The 23,062-nt window shown below is 49.6% G+C and overlaps 1 protein-coding gene across 1 annotated transcript in view; it reads right to left on the bottom strand.

The window, feature by feature from the left end:
* Positions 1-17,425: 17,425 nt before the first annotated feature.
* The window catches only part of SLC6A1 (solute carrier family 6 member 1), a 39,391-nt gene continuing 33,754 nt past the window's right edge, over positions 17,426-23,062 (bottom strand). The window contains exons 15-16 of the mRNA XM_057554011.1: positions 22,139-22,306; positions 17,426-19,785 (exon numbers count right to left, since the gene is read on the bottom strand). Coding sequence (XP_057409994.1) covers positions 19,681-19,785; positions 22,139-22,306 — 273 coding nt within the window. The 3' untranslated portion in view covers positions 17,426-19,680. The remainder of the gene's footprint in view (positions 19,786-22,138; positions 22,307-23,062) is intronic.

Consider the following 23,062-nt stretch of genomic DNA (forward strand, 5'->3'; position numbering starts at 1 on the left):
GCCTTCCAATCATTCATCTATCCACCCACTCACCTACTCATCCACAATTTACAATTAATCTATCTATACTCTTATTATTCATCCACCAATATATCACTCCCTCTTGCCACTCAGCTACTTGTCTGTTCATCCACCTACCCATCCATCCATCCATCCACGCATCAATCCATCCATCCACCCATTCATCCACTCAGCAACCCATCTACCCACTCATCCACCAACCACCCATTCATCCACTCAGCAACCCATCTACCCACTCATTCACCAACCGCCTATTCATCCATCCATCCATCCATCCACTCATTCGCCCATCCATCAGACCTTAAGCACCTTCTCAGTTCCAGGCACCATTATTTTAATGATAAGCAGCCCCAAGTTAGTCCCTATCCTCAAGGAGTTCCCTAAGCCCAATGGATGAGACATATTTTTAAGCAATTACAACAGAGTATGATAAATGCTCAAGGAGGGAAGCTTAGAAGTTGTGGAAACCCTGAGCAGGAGCAGCTAACTCAGCTTGGAGTTAGGGGAGTGTTAGGGAGGGTTTCCCCAAGTGCAGTTTTCAGGTGGGGTGGGGTGGAGGAGGAGCAGGAAGGGAGCTTCTTGCAGAGGGAACTGCACAGTCAAGTGTGGAGGTGAGACAGCACGGCAAAGAAATGTTCAGTGAGGTCGGAGTTAGTTAACAGTTGACGTGAGGGAGGGCAGTGACCAGAAAGGACGGAAGAGGGACCACAGCCCCAGACCAGGTGGACGCGGGCTTCCCGGGTCAAGGCAAAGAGTCTGGGCTTCATACAGAGGGAGGGAGGGGGATGGGGAGCCTTGGAGGGTTTTAGGCAAGAGAGTGACAAGATTAAATCAGATCTGCATCCTAGACAGATCCCTCTGCTGCAGCTGGAGGCTGGGTTGGAGGGAGCGGGACTCGAGGAGGAAGGCGGGGAAGAGCCAGACGAGGGGGTCTTGGGCTGCCTAGTTGTCTGTGGAAGTGACAGGACTGCAGTGGCCAGTGTGGTGGGGTTCTCACTCGCTGCCTCCCAGCCCCAGCTGCCCTCAGCAGGCCCCCCTTCCCTCCTCTAAGCCCAGCTGACTGGGCCCCTGCTGAGATCTCAAGTGATGGGAGCCTCATGCTTCATCACTTTGCATGAAGTGGTGGCTACGGGGTCCAGGGTTTTGCCTCTGGCTGTTCTGTGGACTCGGGACCACTGAGAGGGGCAGAGAGTGGAGGAGGGAGGAGGATCCCCTTCCAGGGGCAGGGGTCCAGGATCCACAGGGGACAGGCCCTTCTTCTGGTGGCCATACCCTCCCCACCCCATGTCACAACCCTGCACAGGGGCTGTTCCTGCAATGCCTCTTACTCTATTGCCTCCTTGAGAAGGGGCAGGGATCCCACTTCACAGACAAGGAAATGGAGGCACAGAGAGGCCAAGTGACTTGCCCAAAGGCACACACCGAGAAAGCAGCCCCATGGAGGCTTGAACACACTTGCCTGACCCCTGAGCCTCCGCCCTTTCAACTCGTATAGCCACTCCCTTAATATTTGTCCTCTTAAAAAAACTGCTACAAAGTACAATCCATACCTACATTTCCACACCCACATGTCCGCACTGAGAAGCAGAATAAACTGAGGACCAAGCGTGCAGGCCAGGAGCCCTAGGGCCTGGCCCTGAATCCTGCTCCTCTCCTTACTAGAAGAGCTGTGTGACCTTGGGCAGGTTACCTAGCCTCCCTGTGCCTCTGTGTATTCATTTGCCAAACGGGATAATGCAAGTGACTACCAGGTGAGATACTGGGATGGACCAATGAATTAACTTGTATAAATGTTCTAATAACAGTTAACATTTATTGAGTGCAGGTCATGTACCAGGCACTGTTCTTACAGTTCACACATATTTATTAATTTAATTCTCACAACAGCCTTATGAGACAGGACTCACTATTAACCCTATTTTACAGATGAGGAAACAGAGGCTCAGAGAGGTGGATCACATTGCCCTCGGTCATACAGCTAGGGAGAGCAGAGGCTGAGCTCTTCAGTGCGTTCTCTCACTGGTGCACCCTGAGGGACACCATGTTCAATAATTGTTGGCCACAATGACTGCACCCATCACCACCACCAGCACCATCATCACCTACCATCACCTGAACCTCCAGCCCTGCTGCCAGGCCTCTGGGAAGATGGCTCAAGAGAAGGGACAAACATGAGCAGGGAGGGTCCTTCCTCCCCTTCATCTTGTCGTAGTAAACAACCCGAGAAGCCAGGCTGGCCAGCAAGTGGGGCAAGAGGGAGCAGGAGAAGGAGCAAGGAGGCCTGGAGACCCAGAGCCCCTGTTCGCCGGTGTGGCCCACACCACATTCTCCCGCCTCCCCTACACTACTAACAGCTAGTATTCACAGTAATCTCATCTCTGGGGAGGGGCCCTCTCGGGGGGTCCTGGGTTCTGAGATCAGCCACGCTTCCTCACTGCAATTAGAAGATCCCAGTCCACGGTCTTCCCTGGTGGCGCAGCAGTTGAGAATCTGCCTGCCAATGCAGGGGACACGGGTTCGTGCCCCGGTCTGGGAAGATCCCACATGACACGGAGCAACTAGGTCCGTGAGCCACAACTGCTGAGCCTGCGCGTCTGGAGCCTGTGCTCCATAACAGGAGAGGCCGTGATAGTGAGAGGCCCGCGCACCGCGATGAAGAGTGGCCCCCGCTCGCCGCAACTGGAGAAAGCCCACGCACAGAAACGAAGACCCAACACAGCCATAAATAAATAAATAAATAAATAAATATAAAAGCGATTTAAAAAAAAAGAAGATCCCAGTCCTGCAGGGACCTCAGGAGGGAGCTGCAGGGATAGGAGGTGGCTCCCTCCCCACACCCCTGCTCCCTCCGACCTCCACCCCTGCCTGCCCTGCCCTCCCTGGCCAACTTCACCGTTCAGCAGACAGGGGTTTCAGAGCCACCCTGATCCTCACTTTAGTTAAAAGGAAATGTCCTCCCCGGAGTTGCTGGGCTGGTTTTTCTTTTCCTCCTTGGCACACTGGCTCAGCCTCTGAGCCGGAGCCTGGTGCCTGGTTAATTGAAAGTTACAGATGAGCAAGGACACAGCCCTCTTGGGAGGGAAGGAGGAGAGACACAAGCTGGTGTTGGCATTTTTCCTGCAGGGAGGAGCGGCCATAGCCCAGGCTGGGGGGCAGAAGGCGAGCAGGGGGCTGGAGGCACCAACCCCGCCCCCCCTCAGAGCAGGCCCCCTCCAGCTGCTGCAGACCCTGTGGAAGCCCCAGACACCAGACATATCCCAACTCTAAATAATGCCTGTGCTCACTTTCTACAGAGAAAATGACAAAACAGAGCAAGATAAAGAGACCAGAATGCTCTAGTTCTCCCACCAGCTGGAGATAATTGTTGCAAACACCTGGGTATGTACAGCCTTCCAGAACTTTCTGGACACTTTGTCTAAACAAATCATTTTATTGCCTTCCCCCTCTTGATTATGTAAGTGATAGATGCTCATAGTAAACAGCTTAGAAAATAAGTTTTAAAAGCATACAAAAAGTTTTAACCACCTACCCATAAAGGCACACCAAGAGACTGTGTATAGAGAAGAGTGTAGAAAATGTGGGCTCTGGAGTCGGACAGTCTTGGCCTTGATGAGAAACTTAGTTTCTTGTGCCTCAATGGTCCCATCTGTGGAATAGGAATCACAAAAGTGGCCATCTCAGGGGCTGTTATGAAGAGGAAGGAGATCAATGCATATCCTGCCTTGCCCTGCTCAGTAAATTTAGCCAGTATTGCTGCATACAGTGTTAACCTTTGGGGAGATTTCCTTCCAGGCATACAATACAATACAATCCAATCCAATCCAACCCAACCCAACCCAAATGAATACAATGTGAATGACACTATGTATATGTAATTTTGTATCCTATTTATTTTTACTCATCATTGAATTTTCGACACTTTCAGAAAAGTGACACTGACTTTTCTTTTACCACATCACTTTTAATGGCTGGGTCATGTTTCATGGGCTGGGTGTGCCATCATTTAACCCACCAACGCTACTGCTGAACTTATGGGTGAATTCCTTTCTTTTGTTGTTGTTATATATAATACCGTAATGAAAAACCTTTAATACAAATTTTGCCCAGCATTTCTGAGTATTTTCTAAGAGATTCCTAGAAGTGGAATTGCTGAGTCAAAAAGAATGAATATTCTTACTATATTGCCAAATTATGTTCAGAAACTTTAAAAAAATCAATTTAGGTATCTGTCCTACATCTATAAATGTGTTCATTTCCCTGCATCCTTGCTGATACTGCCATTTATGATTTTTTTTTAAATTTTGCAGATTTAATGGATGAGGAGGATTTCCTATAGAAGCTTTTTCAGTTACTAGGGGAAAAGATGAGTATCTTGGTATTTGGTGTTGAGTGTTTGGTAGCTAACAGAGCAAGTGTCTCATCTGTCTGCGCTTCTGGTCCCTTAACTATAAACTGGGGATAATAATAATGTCTATTTCATAGGGTTGTTGTGAAGATAAAATGAGTTAATACATATAAACCTGCTAGAGTTCTTCTTGATAAATGTCAAATAAACCTCAGCAAGTATCATTATCTTTGTTGCTGTTGCTACCAAATTTCACAGGCATAATTCAGGGCCTGTCTGCTAAAGGAAAGAACACTGTGTGATTTTGTGTAGGTCTCATGTCCTCTCTGGTCCTCAGTTTCTCGATCTGTCAAGTGGGGCTGAGAATGCCTGCCTTGCCCATCTTGGATGGTTGTTGGAAGAAATCAATGAGGGTTTCCCTCTCAGAGGGCTGGGCACATGTGAGGGTTTATGGCCTCTCTTCTTGCTTTATGGGCCTCATATTCCAAAAAGAGGTGCAGACAGTCCAGGAAGTCTGCCTGGAGGAAGGGCACCAAAGCCAAGACTTGAAAGAGAAGTTGGAGTCAGCCAGCTGGACATAAGGAGGAGGGAGCTCCAGGCAGAGCAAACAGCATGTGCAAAGGTCGAAGGTTAGAAGAGCCTCAGGAGTTGGGGGAAGCAGATGGTGAGAGAGAGGATGGGAGCCCGAAAATGCGACTTGTGACTGAACATTTGATCATTTCAGTCTTGGGCTGTTACAAACAGTGCTTCTATGAACATTCTTATACACACCTTTGGGTGAACATGAGCATGCATTTCTGTTCTACCTAGGATAAAAATGGTTGGGTCACAGAGTATGCATATATTCAGCTTTAGTTGATACTCTGGCTTCATTTTTTAAACCATTTTGCTGTGAAAAATTTCAAACATACAGAAAAGCTGATAGTATAGTGAGCACCTACATACCACCACCTAGATTCTATCATTAACATTTTATTATACTTGTTTTATCATATCTCCATCAATCCATCCATCTTCCATCCATTCATCCAAACTTTTTTTTTTTTTCCAGCATCTATATATTTTCAAGAACCAAAAAACTCCCCTACCCCTCTCACCATCTGGCTCCTCACACCTCATTGGCCATAACTGCTCCCATGCCTATGACTCTACCAATCACTACCCAGGAGAAGAGAATCACATGATTGACACAGACCAATCAAGATTTACCCTCTGGAGCTGGGGAATAGGATCAGGGTTTGGTACTGAGGAAGAAGCAGGGAAATGGCTGTTGGTTCACTGTCTCCAGACACCACCTTTGCAGACAGAAAAATGGGCTGTGTGGAAGCTGAGCATCCCCCAAGGAAGGGAGCATCCCATATGGCTGAGAGCTGGGCGCCTCCAGTTGGCCGCCTTGCCTCATTTACTCCTAGTTGTGACCCCCTTGGGTGTTGGCAGGCCTTGGGGGCCCTGGAAGCAGGGGATAGATCTGCTTCTTCCATCAGGGTATGGGAGAAGCAGGAATACTGGTCTAGCTGAGTTGGAGCTGAGCTGCCATCAGGGACCTCCCATCCCTAGGTTCTGTTGACTGAAAAAAAAAAAAAAAAGCACAACCTAAAAGTTGAGGATTCTGTTTCATTTGGGGCATTACTGAGGACTTAAGCCTGAGATAGCCTCTCAGATAGCTCTCGGAGACTCTTCCGAAGAGTTAAGTGAGAAGTCAGGATATACAGAAGTTTAAAAACAAAAAACAAAAAAAAAACCCCAAAAAAACCAGGTAGTTAAACATCAAAAGATTACTGCTAATTAGAGAAAAACCAGACATCTCAAGTTAATGAATTTAGCGCTTTTCTATCAACGGGAAGATGCAAGAGTCTGGGCCTACTGAAATTATTCCTTTGATATGAACCTTAACTAGACAGGCCCAGTATCCTGTTTTTCTCCCTTCTGAATCCCATCAGGGTGCACCATCGGGGTGGCTGCAGTGGCTGAAAGCTTGATGGCCACAACATCCTTTGTTTACTGAAATGGCAGGTGACATTCTTTGTCCACAGTTACAACCTTGGGATGCCTGTCTCAACCTGGAAGAGGGCAGGTCTGAGTTAAGAGGCCTGCCCCCCAGTTCAGAACCATGCCTGGCACATAGTAAGTACTCAATAAATATGCCATTAAATCAATTTTTAAAAAGATTTGATTCTAGGCTTTGGGCAAATTACTAATCCTCCCCAGGCCTCAGCTTCCTCATCATGAAAATGGGAAAGTAAAGAAAAAGGAGAAAAATTGATAGAGCAATCCCTGTCCCCCCCTTACGTAGCTTCCTGCCCCAGGCCTGCACGCATTACTTGTCACCCCCTCCCATCCTTCTCTCTCTATAAAGGACTGGAGAGAAAGGGCTTCTAGAACCCTGGGCCTCCAAGGGCACCCCAGCCACTAGCACCAGCAGCATCTGGGACCCACCCCAGGCTTCCGGAATCAGGTGATTATCATGCTCATGTTGGAGAAACGCCAATTTCCCAGGTAAAGCGGATGCTGCTGGTCCAGGGACCGCATTCTGACAACCACTCAGCCCTGGCTGCATGTTAGAATCGCCAGGGGCTTTAAAAAGTCTGAAGCCTCAGCCTCCCCACTAGAGATTCTGAGTTAATTGATCCAAGATGGCGCCTGCCAGGATATTTTAAAAGCTCCCCAGGTGATTCCAACATGTAGCCAGGGTTGAGAACCATTGCTTTAAACGATGTGGGGGAATGTTCTGTCACTTATTTACTTACATTTATGTATTCATCTATTTAATCATTCCTTTGTGTTTATATTTGTTTATATTTGCTGGTTTGTTTCTGCCAGGAATACTGTTTAATCTCTCTTCCTGTATTCTCACTGGTTCATCCATCCCCCCATTTCAATCACCACAAGGTTACTGAACTTTACAACCTGACAGGCATGTGCTTGGTGCTGGGGAAACAGTAGCGGAACAGTTCTTGTCCTCGTGGGACTGACAGTGTCTCTGGGGAATGAGAATGGGAGGGGACATATCAATACAGTGCATTTGTGCACAGCCAGGCAGGTCTGGAGGCCCCCAGGGCATGCACGCAAGGGGTGTGGCTCAGAAAAGGGTTCTGGGGGAAGAGGACGCCCCAGAGGGCTCTTGAAGTATAAGCAGGAGTTTACAAAGCAGAGCACAGTGAGGCACAGGACATACCTGGCAAAGGACAGGCACGTGCAAGGCCATATGAGTGTGCAGAGGACCAGGAGCAGCTGGATGTGGCCAAAGGTGGGAGACCAGGTCAGACAGGGCCTTGCGGGGTACAGCCAGGAGCTTGAACTTAATTCTCAGCACAGCAGGAGGCTGTTGGAGGGTTTTCAGCAGGTGAGTCTCATGACTTGTGTAAGCTTTAGAAAGAGCTGACAATGTGTGGACAGGGGGTTAGAGAGTCAAGAGTGGAAGCCACAGACCAGTGAGGTGGCCATTGCAGCCACCAGGTGAATCGTGAGATGGGGGAGAGGAGAGGTCTGAGCTGAGCTATATTTGGAGAGGGGAACTCCCAGATCAAGGGCTGGTGGGGGTCTGGGGTGGGAGAGCTGGGTGGGGTGGAGGTTGAGAGCCTGATCCTGCCTGAGGCTCAGAAGATGCAATTTTCAATGTCCCAGTTGGCTCTCAAGCCCCAGATGGGACCAGCTGCGGGCCCCATGTGACCCTATTAGTCTCACTGGGGGTTGGCTCCCTTGCTTCAAACGAAGTCTAATGAGGCCATCGTTTTATTAAAAGGCTTCAGCTTGAAAATATTCTAAGTGCAAGGGCCAATTTTTCAAATTAATGTTTTAATGGGCCAGGACTTGGCAACAAGCCCTTGGGGGAGTGTTATTCTTGGAGTGGGGGTAGCGGGATGAGGAAAGAGAGTAAATGCTTATCTTCAGGAATCTGGTGTCCCAAGCCCCTTTTCCTACTGGACCATTTCAGAAATCATCTCTGCCGGGAGAATCATAGAATCAGCCCCGCCCAGGTGTGCAGCCAACTCTCATCTTCCTTTCATCCCTATCAAGTGGAGCCCTCTGCTTGCACACCTCCAGGGATTGGGAGCTCACTCACTACCAAGGCAGCTTGTTCTATTGTTGGAGAGTCCTGACCAGGGGAATGTGCTTCCTTCAGTTGAACTGGGGTCTGTCACCCACCCACCCCTAATACACACACCTTTGGCCCCTCTGGGGTCACAGAACACTCTGACCTTCTACCTTATTTGCTTATTCATTTATTCAATAAATGTTTTTTTTAAAGCAAATCACTTCATTTTTCTAAGCATTATTTTTTCATCCATCAAATGGGAGTAATCAGGCCTACTGTCACCAGCAAAACCTGTGAACAATTCCTGGGGAATATAAATGGAATCTGGGTAATGAAAAAGTCTAACCTTTTTAAAAATTTTCCTTTGCCCTTAGTTTAGTTTCACTTGCTCATGGAGTGTTGCATGCAGAGATCTTGCACCCAGTTCCTCAGACCAGAGCTCCTACTGCGACAAGGCTGCACCTGACACTTCTGCACACGACACTGCATTCAAGATGGTGATGTCAGGCCGTGTGCAGAGATGCTACGCCTGGCACCTGGATCTGAAGCCGTGAGCAGCACAACTGCGCCCAACCAGTAAGAACTCCGCCCCCTCTCTGCTGGGGAGAACCCTGTAAAGCAGCCCCACAGATGGCCTTTTGGGGAGAGCGTGTGCTCTAGATCCCGAGCTCACACCTCTCCATTCTTTGATCAAAGAATAAAACTTTCCTTTGGTCCTGAACCAAACTCAGTCTCGTTCTATTGACGCAAGTGACTCTGGGCAGGAGGACCCTTGTTGGGGCCTGACTCAGAAGGGCTGGTAATAAGTTTTGGTGACCCAGATGGGCTGGACCATGGCCTTTTGCCTGCACCTATCCACTAGGCTCCAGGCTTGCCCCGACTCCAGCAGAAGGACGGCAGAGGCTTTGGGAGGTTCACATGGGAATGATCGCCTCTGACTTGAGGACACCGATGGGGTCGGATGGCAGTAGCCTTCTGCTGAATACAGAGCAACTCTGCCCAGCAACCCAATACCCAGGTGTGGTACACACACAGTATAGCCCCAGCGTCATCTGGACTGTGCCCCCTTGAGGATCACACTGCGGCATCGTTGGGACCAGAGTGAAACTCAGGCGTGTCTGCCTCCTGCCTCTGGATGGCCTCCCAGTGGTACCAAACGCCCAGGGGCGGTGGGGCCTGTGGGTGACAGGGAGCCACGGCCGCCTTGCCCACTGTCTCACAAACAGTCAGCGCTGGTGCCACTTACTCGGTTCTGAACACCAGATCAGGCAAACGCAGTCACAAGAGTTGTAAAATTATTGGGTATCAGAAAAGGCCCAAGAACAGGCGTGCACAGAGCCGTTAGAATGTAAAATGGATGAACACACTCTCAACCATTTCTTCCTATATGTCCCCAAATGCCCTATACCCCCTGCTAGGAAGTGATATCTTACATAAATTGGGGGCTACTATCCACCTAACGGGAGACAAACTGGAGACTGCTGTCCCCTTAGACAAGGGGCACAGGATGATAATGTTAATGACTGAGGACAAACCATCCCGGACAGAGCAAGTCAACCTCCCTGGAGTAAATCCTGAGGTCTGGGCCCAGGGATGGGTGGGATGAAGTGTAGGAGCCAGTCCCATGATAGTCCATCGAAAACCCAGTAGAAAACAGTACCCTCTGTTGGGAGGCCTTGTTGGGCATCGCCCCTGTGATACAGGGCCTAATCAACCAGGGCCTTTTTAGGCCAGGCCAATCAGCCTGTAATACCCTCAATCTCCCCATAAAGAAACCCAGGGTGGAATATCTGATGGTAGAGGACCTCAGGGTAGTCAATGAAACCACTGAGAATACACATCCAGTAGTCCTTAATCCCTACACACTGCTGGTCACTCTACGGTCCACCAGGACCTGATATTCTGTATTAGATTTAAAAGATGCCGCCTTCTGTTACCCATTAGCACCAGAGTCATGAGAAATTTTTGCGTGGTAGGACCCAAAAACGCAACAAAAACAACAATACTGCTGGACAGTCCTGCCCCAAGCGTTCGAAAACTCCCCCACCATCTTTGGGGAGACTTTAGCTAAAGACCTAAAAGATACACTCCAACAAAAATACTGTAACCACCCTGAACCACCTAGCTGATAAAGGATATAATGTGTCCAAGAAAAAGGCTCAAATGTCACAAACTAGGGTGACCTACCTGGGCTTCATTCTCACAGGTCAGAGGAGCCACCCCAGGAACAAAAAGAAGCCATTTGCAGCGTCACCCCTCCTAAAACTAGAAGACAGCTTACAGGTTTCCTGGGGATGGCTGGGTTTTGCCGCATCTGGATCCCTAACTACGATCTAATAGCTAGGCCTGTATATGACAAGTTTAAAGGAGAGGATGATGACTCTTTTGAATGGAATTCAGAATGCAAAGGGACCTTTTAAGAATTGAAAAAGCAATTACATCAGGCCCTGGCCCTGGCCCTGGCCCTCCCAGATTTAACTAAACCCTTTAACCTTTACGTTCATGAGAGACGGGGAAACCCCTTGGAGTGTTAGCTCAAAAACTGGGATCCCTTACTCAGGTGGTTGCTTTTTTCTCTAAACAATCAGATCAAACCACTAAGGGGGGGGGGAGGGGCTTCCCTGGTGGCGCAGTGGTTAAGAATCTGCCTGCCAATGCAGGGCACATGGGTTCGAGCCCTGGTCTGGGAAGATCCCACATGCCGCGGAGCAACTAGGCCCGTGAGCCACAACTACTGAGCCTGCGCATCTGGAGCCTGTGCTCCGCAACAAGAGAGGCCGCGACAGTAAGAGGCCCGCGCACCGCGATGAAGAGTGGCCCCCGCTTGCCGCAACTAGAGGAAGCCCTAGCACAGAAACGAAGACCCAACACAGCCAAAAATAAATAAATAAATTAATTAATTAACTTAAAAAACAAAACAAAACCAAAAAAACCACTAAGGGGTGGCCTCCTTGCCTATGGGCAGTAGCAGTTACTACAACCCTGCTAAAGGAGGCTTTAGTTAAAAATTAATGTTTGGTCAGCCAATCACTATATGGACCACACACCAAGTTCAGGCTTTAGTTAGTTCCAAGAGAACAGAATGGCTATCCCCCAGAAGGCCAGTTCAGATACAGGCTATGCTTTTAGACAACCCAATAGCGACCACAAAAACTTGTCACAAGCTAAATCCTGCCACCCTGCTACCCACAGAAACGCAGCCCCTGGAGCATGAATGTATGGAAACCATAGACACGACCTATTCCAGCCACCCCAACCTAGGAAGTGAGCCTCTCCCAAACCCCAAAGAGGAATGATTCACAGATGGGAGAAGCTTTATGAGCAGGGAAAAAGGCTGGTGGGACACGCAGTGACCTCCCAGACCCAAGTCATAGAAGCAAGAAGCTTACCTCCAGGGATCTGCCCAAAAACTGCGCTGATAGCCCTCACCCGAGCTTTAGAGCTCGGTGATCTTAAATGTTTACACAGATTCCCGGTACGCGTATGCCAACCTACATACACACGGGGCTATTTGTAAGGAAAGAGGTATGCTTACTGCACAGAAGAAACAGTGAAACCTGGCTTAAGCATATTGAAGCTCTTAGCACTAGTACAGCTTCCAAAAATCACGTGGCAGTGATTCATTGCAGGGGTCACCAACAGGGGGATGCAGAATTAATAAAGGGAAACAACAAGGTGGACGGAACTGCCAAAAGTGTGGCCCTAGAACCAGTAACTTGGCGACCGCTCCTCATACCCCGAAAGCCAGATCCATGCAATTATTCCCCAGGCTACACAAAGGAAGAATTAGACACAGCCCCCAAATAGGACTTCAACAGAGATCTAGGGGTGGCTAGTTAAAGAACATGGGCAATCCTTCTTTCCCCAAACTGCAGCTTGTCAAGCCATCAGGGAGGCTCATCAAGGAACGCACTATGGGAGGAAAGCCCGTTATAATTGCTTAGTTGAGGTCATGGTAACTCCTGGCATGAAAGGTAACACCCCCAACACAAGACCCCCAAGAGGCCCCCAGATAAGGCCCATTCAGACCAGAGGAACATATCCTGGAGAAGAGAAGACTGGCAGATTGACTGCACCGTCAGGCCGAGGGCACTGGGCAATTTCAGGTATCTCTCGGTGCTAGTAGACACATTTTCTGGGTGGATAGAAGCATTCCCCGTTAGAACTGAAACGGCAGCTGAAGTGGTTAAGGCATTATTAAAAGAAATAATCCCCAGGTCTGGGCTCCCAGGATCCCTACAAAGTGATAATGGCCCAGCATTTGTGTCTGAAGTGACAAAGGGGATAATGAGTGCCCTGGGCAAAGAATGGACCTTTCATTCAGTCACTGGGGAACGGCGAGAGATCCCACCAGACCCTGAAATGGGCCTTAGCCAAGCTATGTCAGGAAACTCAAGAAAACTGGATTAAGTTGCTTCTGATTGCCCTGCGCCTTGTGCAATCAGCCCCAAGGGATGAGTTAAAGTTAAGTGCATTTGAACTCATGTACGGTAGACCCATTCCCCAAGCCCGAGAGATGGGGCATCTTAACCTCCTTGCAATCGAACAACCCAAGTGTGCCCTCCAGGTAGGAGAAACCAGGAAGCTCTCACGGCATATGGTGACCAGGTGCTGCCCGCACCCACCCACCAGGCCCCCAGCCCACCCGGCCAGGAGACCAAGTGCACCTAAAGCCCTGGAAAACCGGCGGCCCGCCGGCCCAGCTCGCCCCTGAGCAGATGGACTCCACTCGGTGACCCTAACAACCCGTCACACCGGAAGTCACAGGGATCACTCCATGGGTGCCTCACACTCGAGGGAAGGGACCCCCCGACCTCCACAGAGACGACCTGGAGCAACGGCCCCTCGACTACCTGGGGGAACCTCTCTCTGACCTGAAGCTTTTCTTCCGAAAAACGACCAAAGTGTGACCAGGGAGATTCAGCCCCAGCAGAGCCTCGACGTCAGGGCACGCTCGCCCACGGGCCGAAGACTGAGAGACCCGCATTTTCAGGAAAAACTTGACATGTGACCATTATTCTCTTGCTAATATTTGGGCCACGGATCTTAAATTGTCTGGTGTCCTTTGTCTCCAAAAGGTTAGACAAATGGGGGTCGCTCAGGGATGCGAACAGTCAGGGCTGAGGCCTGCGGGCAACCAAACGTACCAAGCAGTTCCGCGCCTCCCCCGGGGCTATGGTGATGCCCCAAAACAGCAGGAAGCAGCCACAGAAGATGAACCAGGGCCCCTCGGCGCCCCTCGACAGTGAGGAGCAGGACACAAGACACAGGAGGGATTTGTCACCAGCAAAGCCCATTAACAATTTTCGGGAAATAAAAATAGAATCTGGGTAATAAAATCAAGTCTAACCGTTTTTCTTTTTTTTTCCTTTGCGCTTTGTCTAGCTTCACTTGCTCAGAGGGCGCGGCATGCAGACGCTTCACACCAGGCTCGTCAGAGCAGAGTTACTGGTACAAAATGGCGGCGCCGACACCTCCGCTTGCGGGCCGTGTGCAGAGGCGCTGCGCCGCGCACTGCGACCTGGAGCCTAGAGCCCGCGAAGAACTCCTCCTCCTCCCCTCCCCCGCCCAGGAGATCCCTGTGAAGCAGCCCCGCCCACAGTCTGTCGGGAAGAGCATGCGCACTAGAGCGAGCTCGCACCTCGCCACGCTTTGGTCAAAGAAGAAAGCTTTCTTCTGCTTATGAGCTGAACTGGGTCTTGTTCTATTGGCTTGAACAACACCAGGCAGGAGGACCCTTGTTGGGGCCCGACTCGAAAGGGTCGGTACCTTATAGGTTTTGTGGGTATTAATGAGATAGAGGCTAGGCAGGGCTTAGCTAGTGTATATTGTGAAATGCTGAATTTCAGGAATCAGCAACCAAAAGCGGATCTCTTTTGAGCACTGGCGTGTGATAAACTTCATGCCAGGACTAGGGACCCCAAAGACCCATGAGACACAGCCATTCCCCTCCAGCCCCCAGAGGTTCGTGGGCCGGTGGGGAGACAGTGCGTGAGCAGCGAGGGGAGGACCCTGCCCCGCAGCTCTGACAGAAGCGAGGGGCCCCCCACGCAGCCTAGGAGGTGGTGAGCCTGGTAGGATCCAAGGAGGTGACTTCTGGGCTGAGACCCGAAGGCTTTCCAGAAGAAGAGGGGCAATTACAGCCGTGGGAGTGCATGCGTGAGGAGTGGTCCTGGTCCAAACCAAAGACTGTGTCCATCTCTCCGCCCCCCTCACCCCGGCAGGAACCCCCATCCCCACAGCCCTGTACAGCGCTAATCAAATGAAGGTGACACCCAGGCCCTTCCTAGATTGTTTGTTTGAATAATTTCACACTTAGAAGTTGCAAAACTAGTCTAAAGAGTTTCTGCACAACCTTCACGCAGATTCCTCAGGTGTTATTTCTCCACATTTGCCTGTTTCATCACTCTCCCACTCGACACATACAGCACACACATACACATACCACATATGAGTAAGTTATTTTTCCTCAATCATTTGAGAATAAATTGTAGACAAGATATTCCTTCACCCCTGAATATTTCCTAAAAGCAAGGACATTCTCTTACGTATCCACAATGCATTGATCAAAATCAGGAAATTAACACTGATAAAATATTATTATCTAATCTACATATCTTATTCAAATCTCACCTAGTGTCCACTAATGCCCTTTATAGCAAAAGAAAAACATTTTTTTTTCCTCTGGCCCAGCGTCTAATTCAGGATCAGGCATTGCATTCAGTTGTCATATGTCCTTCATCTGAAAGTCTTCCATTTTGTCTTTTATGACCTTGACATTTTTTAAGAGCATAGGTCGGTTGTTTTGTAAAACGTCCCTCAATTTGGGTTCCTGGATTCTTTTCAACAGTGTTTCTTGATGTGATTGGCTACCAACTTTCTCCATCAGAAAGGCTTGGAGTGCTTTTTAGAAGGCAATTCCTGAGCCCCAGCCTGATGGCTCCAGCACCTGCGGGCTTCCTGCATCAGAATGACTTCCTGCATCAGAATGTTTGAGATCGGGCCGGTGCCTTGTGCATTTCTCTGCCCAAGTAGACTGCTGTGGTGTCCAGTCCTGTGACTTAGAGCTGTGTGGCCTTGGGGGAGTTGCTGTCCCTCTCTGAGCCTTAGCATACTCATCTATAAATGGAAATAATAGCCTGCACCTTTTTGCAGGTTGGTGGTGGGGAGTAAACAGCATTCCAGGAGAAAGTGCTGGGCAGGTAGAAGGCCTTCAGAAATGTACACATCCTTTCTTTGTCCCTGCACTCCTGGAGAACCGCTGAGGGGAGTGCAGCTGGCTAGCGGTCTCCAGCTGCAGCTGTAACATTTGCGCAAGTCCACCTTCCCCTGGCAGCCCGGTCAGGACCCAGCATGGTGGAGGTGCTGTGGCCTGGGCAGTTCTCCATGTGGGGCTCCTTTCATGACAGCCGTGGCACTGGGGCTGTCCTTTGGTCTGGCTGACACCATCCCAGCCCTGCCCCATAGCCTGAGGCTCTTCCTACTCAAGCCTCCTTCCGTCTCTCTCTCCTGGCACAGGTGCCCGAGTGTTTCCCTGCTGGCTCCTGCCCTTTCTCCCCTGTACCATTTAAAGACATTTACCTCTCCCCTCAAATCTCTTGCACTTCTAGCTCTGTCTTTGGTGTCTTCTTCTTTCAGACCTGAGCGGACCCAAACCTCAAGGAAAACACCAACAAATCCCCTTGAAAACATCAGGCGACACCTCCAGCAAGCAGGTCTCCGGAGCCCCTGATTTCTCCTTAGTCGGTGTTATGATGTTATTGTCTTCATCGTGGCTGGGCTCCCCACTCTGTGTCCCCATTAGCATTTTGTTTAGCACAAGAAGACTTTCCTTCAAGAGCAAAATGTTCACAGTCCTTAACTGTATGTGCATCATGATGAGATGTTGTCAGTAAATTGTCCTCCTCCACACTGGCAAGCCCACGGGGCTTTGTGGTTTTTTTTAAAAATACTGTTTGTTATGTATTTCCCATTATGAAAGGTAATAGCCACATTTGTGGCACAGACAGGAGGTGGTGGATATTGGAGCCAGTGTACACAAAAAACGGAAACGGGAAGGGAGCCAGAGCAGGGGTGAGGCCAGGGCATGAGCGTGAGAGCGTCGACACGTCATGGGGGTGTCCTGACGGTCAGATGAGAAAATGCTTGGGAGGCGTTGGTGCAGGGCCTGCTGCTTAGTGGAATCACAATGGACCTGTTATCATCATCACTGCTGTGACCATCCCCACGGCCAACCGCCCACAGGGCAGCTCCCCCAAGCAGCCCCACAACAGCTCAGTGAGCCTGAGGCGTGTCCCGGGGGAGGGTCTATGAGGACCACGAAAGGGATGGTTTGCCAGGACCGAGAGGGGAGTAATCTGCTGGCACTATCGTGGGCGCTCACAAAGCCGGTCATCAGAATGGCCCCATCTGAGCATTGATGTGTACCAGGCCCGCTCCTACCTCTTCTGCCCACCTGGTTAGTGACTTTCCTCTGATCTCCCGACTCTCCCTTTCAGACCCTTACTTCCTACCTTCTCCCACAACTGTATAAGGCTTGTTCCTCTAATAAACCCCTTATTCCATAATACTCATAGTGGTTCTGCTTCCCAGACTGAACCTTGACGGACAGACTTAAGGTGGCAATATGTCAAAAACTGGTGAACCTGGGTGACTGTTGAACTTTTCTTACAACTTCTCTGTAGAATTCAAATTTTAAATACGATTTTAAAATTAAATATTTTGAGGAATGAGTCACGAGGGAGCAAATGTTGTTAACTCAATGTGCTTCTATTATCCTAGTTTTAGACCTTCATTTAGTTGACCACATTTAAGTTTCTTACAACAGTGAAAGCACCTCTCTTCTGTGGCTCAGAATCATTTTCTATCCACTCATTCCAAGACTTCTGGGGAAGTCCAGTTCCATGTCCCTGGATTTTGAGCCCAAATCTCTCTCTGTTGGGGAAAAATGTTTTGTGTGTATCTATCGTTGTTTTGATGAAAGGGGCTATTGTGACCCCCACCCCAAAGAACTGAAGGTCTGCCATTGTATATCATAGAACCTTTATTATTTTTCCTCTATATTCTTAGAAACGTACATAACGCCCGTGCTCTAGTTATAACACCATTTATAGACATTTAAAATGCATCTTCATGTATAAATATTTTACATTTGGTCCATAGAACAGATAATTTTACTAAATAATACTGTAATTTTTTTTTAAAACAGGCTCTGTATATAGTTTGAATATGTATATATTACATATATTTTTTTAATATAGAGATAGATTTACTTGGTGTTCTGAGAATAAATCCTTATTGCAAAAAAAAGCATATATGATAATACAATATCTTTCCCTCCCCAGGGCAAATACTAAAAAAAGTTACACATATTCACAGTTCTCACAGTAACTGTACGACACATAATATTGTGCTATGTAAGTAGGTTTGGATGGAAATCAGTTAAGGGATTTCTTGCCAAACATCTCACTTAGATTTGATTACAAACATTAAATACGCTGCATTTGTCTTCGAAAGACTTGTTCTTAGTTTCAGAATGAAGAACAAAGAGAAAGTTCAAAGTCTTCCTGCCCTTATTCTAAAGGAATTCACACAAAGGATGCGGGGTGGGACCATGAGACACAGTGAAGGGTTCCTCTTGTTCTAAACCCTATAATTTAACAATACATATGCATTTTGATCCTGGATTCACCAGTTGGCATTTGGGATGCCTTAGTAATGAGACTATTTTACAGATGACTTCAGGAAAAGCTTTTAGATTTCCTACACAATATCAAATGAGACCCTATGTACCACGCGTGAGGATGAATGTACATATGTGTGCATTTATATGTGTACGCAGACTTTTTGTCTTTTCTCTACAAGAATGTGCTTAATATTCTGAGGGTAATACCTTATTGCAAGAACTGGTATGCTGGTCGCGGATGACTTTTGGACGCGGATGACAGATTAAAAAACCCACAGTCACAGTTATTTACCATAGTTATTAAGGATTAGTCGTAAAACACAACTCGTGAATTAACTACCTAAGGAGTACAGGGCACAACATACGATTTGCTACATGGGAACCCATGTTCCTGGCAAATGAGAAGCGCTGAGTTGCAAGAAACTGTCTTCACCCGATTTGCTGCCACCACTGTGGAGCCCAGTTCTGGAACGGAACAAATACTACTTCCCGACGAAGCAGCTTTAATCTCGGAAGCACTTGGCGGGGCAGGTCTGGATTAACACTAGCTCCTCAGTTACTGGGCTGGTAGATTTTAGTGGCAGTGAGGAGATTCTCACTGGGGAACTTCAGAGAAGGGGAGAGGGCAGCAGCCTTGACTGGGGTTGCAGTGAGGGAGACATTTTAAGAAGGAGACAGAAAGATCACTGGATCCACTTTGCCTCAAGGACAGAGCCTCACTTTGATTTCCTCTGCAACTGTTCTGTGCTCTGCAAAGCCGGGCAGCCTAAGAGAAACTGGGGCTCCTGATTAGGGAATTTCCCCAGCGGGATCTGAGGTCCCCGGAATGGTGATAAAAAAATCAATTGTGCTTGTGGCAGTTTTCCGAGGAGCAGCGCCCATCGGGAATGATCGCTGTTGGGCCAGGCGCAATCAGAATGGCCTGGTGCGGAGCGGGGGGCAGGGAAGCTTAGTGCAGAGATGCTCATTCCGCCGGGCGGCAGGGAAACAGGACACGGGGCGGAGTGCTTGAGAAAGCAGTTCTGGGAATACCGAAGGGGCTGGGGGTTGTCAAGCTGCCTCGGGAAGGAGAAAACCAAAAAATGAAAGAGCTCTGCTGGCTCTCTGCTCTTAAGAGTGAGCTCTCCCTGGAAATGTCCATTATACAAAATGCCCTTTTCATGTGCACAGAGCAGTGTTCCGACGGAACCGAACTCCTGCCAAGTCCGAGATAACAGTCATGGGTTTCGGCAGTAAGAGAACAGTCAGGAATACAACTAAAAGCCAGGAGTGTGCGGCCTCTCCGCATCACACTCGCTGGCGGGATAAAAATGATCTATCACAGCGGTCACACAGGCCGACTGCTTGATGCTGATGGGGCCCAGATTAAAAAGGTCACCAGCCCGCAGGTGCTGGAGCCATCGGGCATCTTCTTTGCCCACGGCGGGGCCCACGGGGGTGTGACTGTCCCCACCTCCCTCTCTTTGCATGGTGATGGTGTCTGGACTCGCCACTCGAGGTAGGTTGAGATAGACGGTATCTTCAGACATCAAGTGGTGGTCGTGTGCAGCCAGGGTGGGGTGAGACTGTGGGTGGGCGAGCCGCCCTGCACCCCTAGATGTAGGCCTCTTTGCTGGCTGAGCTGCTGGCCTGGGGCTGCTCTGGACCATTCTCGGGGCGGACGATGTCTTCGCTGGGCTGGATCATGACCTGGATGCGCTGTGGACAGTGGGAGGATTCAGGCTGGGATGGAAGGAGGCTGGCCTCTCGTTGGCCCACCCTCTTCTCAAGTCTCCCCTGTTTGTTCTGCCTGCGAGGTGCTCCCAGGTGCCAGCCCCCTCCTGCACACCTTCCAAAGCTCCCCTGGGCCACACCCACTCCCTCTCACTTGGGTCATTGCAGTAACTGCCCCCAGCCCTCCACTTCCATTCTAGCCCCTCATCCCCTTCATTCTATTCTCAACACCCCAGCCAGAGGGGTTATGTGAAAACAGAAGTCAGATCACATCCTTCTGTTCCTCAGGACCCCACAATGGCTCCCGTTTCACCAAAGTCCTACAAGGCCCCACAGGACCCGGCGCCCATCACCGCAGACCTCAGTGTTCTCCCCTCACCCCCTTGCTCACTACCCTGCAGCCACACTGCCCTCCTCACTGCCCCTCACAAGCACCAAGCAAGCACCTGTCCCAGGGCCTTTGCACTTGCCGTACCCTCCTCCAGGGACATCCCTCCTTCCAGACAGTGACACAGCTCGGTCTCTATCTCCTTAGGTCTTGGCTCAGCGTTATCTCCTCAGCGAGGGCTTGCCCAGCACCCCCTACACCCTCTTTCTCCATAGTCCTCATCCCCATCAAATGTGACTTTATTTTGTTAATTGCTGATCTTCCCCTCTCAGAATGTAAGGTCCACGAGGGTGGGACTTTTGCTCATGGCTGTGTCCCCAGCACTGACAGTAGTGTCTGGCACATAGCAGGTGTTCAATGCATGTTTGCTGAAGGGGTGCAACCCCCCCCCACCTTCTCTGCACACACCCCCTGCCATCCTGCCCCATCAGCGCACTGTCCTCAGACGCGTCTTCCCTTTCCCACCGCTGGGCCTTTGCACAGGCTCTGCTCCCTTCCACAAATGCACCCCTTCTGCCTCTCTGCCACTCTAAGACCTGACTACCTTTTGAGACACAGCAGCGAATCATGGTAAACAAAAGTGTTGGACCTGGAGTTGGAAGAAAGGGCTGTAAGGCCCCAGCTCTGCTAACACCTGACTGCAAGGGATGGGGAAGCAGCTCCCCCAGCCAGCGCCTCACGTGCTCTTTCTGTGAAGGGAGGAGGCTGGCCCAGCAAGTCGGGGGGCTGCGCACAACACACCACCCCTATGATGCAGACCTTACAGACCCTCCTTCTGGCTCTGAGTGTGTCTGGCAGGGACATCTTGGTGGGGAATAAGGCTGACAGGCACAGATCTAGGTCCTCCCAGCTGTGGCCTTCCACCCCTCCTCAGTGAAATCTCCCCAGGCTACACTTACTTCATCAATGTCTCACCACCTGGACCTCCAGCACTGCCTTGTTTCACTCAAGAATTCAATATAATTTAACAAAGAGCTGACGTGGACCTCTGTGTCAGTGGGTCCCTGCTGGGGGCAGCGTGCCTTACATGAGGTCTAGAGTTAAGCTCTTAACACATCTGATCCCACCCTTCATCTGCTCTGAAGCCACAACGGCTCCCCATTTGCCGTTGGATAAACTCAGGATAAAGTCCAAAGTTCTTGTCCTGATTTTCAAAGCCCTTCATGATCTGGTCCAGCCTTCTTACATTCCCAGCCTCATGTCTTATCACCTCCCTGCACCCCTCCCCACTCTACCTCCAGCCACACTGATCAGTTTATACCCCTGGGACTTTGCACACGCTTCCCATCCCCTTCCAGGAACATTCTCTCTGCTTCTACTTTTATTATTTATTTGTTTATTTTTTAATTGAAGTAGAGTTGATTTTATGTTAGTTTCATGTGTACAGCACAGTGATTCGGTTTTATTTATATATATATGTATATATATATATTCTTATATATATATATGTATACATATATATACACACATTCTTTTTCAAATTCTTTTCTCGTATAGGTTATTACAAAATATTGAGTATAGTTCCCTGTGTTATAGTATGTCCTTGTTGTTTATCTATTTTATATATAGTAGTGTGTATATGTTAATCTCAACCTCCTAATTTACCTCCCTTTGGTAACCATAAGTTTGTTTTCTATGTCTGTAAGTCTACTTCTGTCTTGTAAATAACTTCATTTGTATCTTTTTTTCTTTCCCCTGCTTCTACTTTTAAGTCTGGCTGGTCCTTAGTCCTCTTCTTTGCTGTCCCCTCTTTAGGAAGCCTTCTCTAACCCTCCACAATGCAGGAGAATGTCTCCCTGGTCCACCCCAATCGTGACCTCTGACACTCTACTTTCACTGGCTATCAACTTGTCTGTCTCCCCAAATAGACTGTGCTCCACGAGGGTAGGCGTGGTGCCCAACACAGCGGGAAAGGGGCCCAGCGACAAGAAGGGTGAAGAAGGGACTTACCTGCTTCAGGGAGCCCTTTAAGGTGAGGAACATGTAGGCCATGTACCCGGGGATGAGGACCATGGAAGACAGGGCCATGAGCCAGCCCACACCCTGGCCCCACTTGGGAAAAACGTAGCTTCCCATGGTGAGAGGGGTCATCTGCACAGCACTGAAAATGAACACACCCTGGGGAAGGACAGGAGAGAGGAGGGGGGCAGGCAGTCACCCAGACTGGACTGCCAAGGCCCCTCCCTAGACCCTGCAGCTGATAGGTCCACTGCCCTCCAGCCCTGCCCTGGGGCTGACCCTCACAGGGGCCCAGCATCTTGGGAATCCTGCACCCAAGGCCACTGCTAGGACATAAGGCGCCTTTGTGTATAACAGAAGAAGCCACTGTTTCTGGGAGGACCAACAGAAAAAGGTGCCTTCTCTGTGGCAACCAACAGAAAAGGGCATGCCTTCTGGGAGAGCCAATATGAAGAAGGTGCCTTCTCTGGAAGGACCAATAGCAAAAGGTAGCTTCTCCGGGAAAGCCAATAGAAAAAGGCATCCCCTCCTCCAGGTTAACCAGTTTGTCAAGCAGAACAAGGGTGGGAGGTCGCCCCCAGTCGGCCACTGGCTGAGTGTCCCTGTGCAGGACACAACATATGCAGTGGCCCAGCCCCACTGCAAGGACCTGGGCAGCCCCTCCCAGGCCTGCTCATGCCTCGGCTTCCCCTTGCAGGAGGGAATGGGGGATGCTGAGGATAAGAGGCCTCTCCATGTGACTGGTTTGGCTTCAGAATCAGGTTTGAGCACAGCACCAGCCCACTGGGTGATGCTGGCTGGTGAGCCCCAGTCCGACAGCAGTAAAGTGGGGCAATAATGCCTATTGTGCTAATGTTTGAGGATGCTGCAGCATGTCTGGTACCATGCAGGGCACAGAGTAGATGCTCAGCACAA

Source organism: Balaenoptera acutorostrata, chromosome 10, assembly GCF_949987535.1.
Source record: "Balaenoptera acutorostrata chromosome 10, mBalAcu1.1, whole genome shotgun sequence".
In the NCBI taxonomy this organism is placed as follows: Eukaryota; Metazoa; Chordata; class Mammalia; order Artiodactyla; family Balaenopteridae; genus Balaenoptera; species Balaenoptera acutorostrata.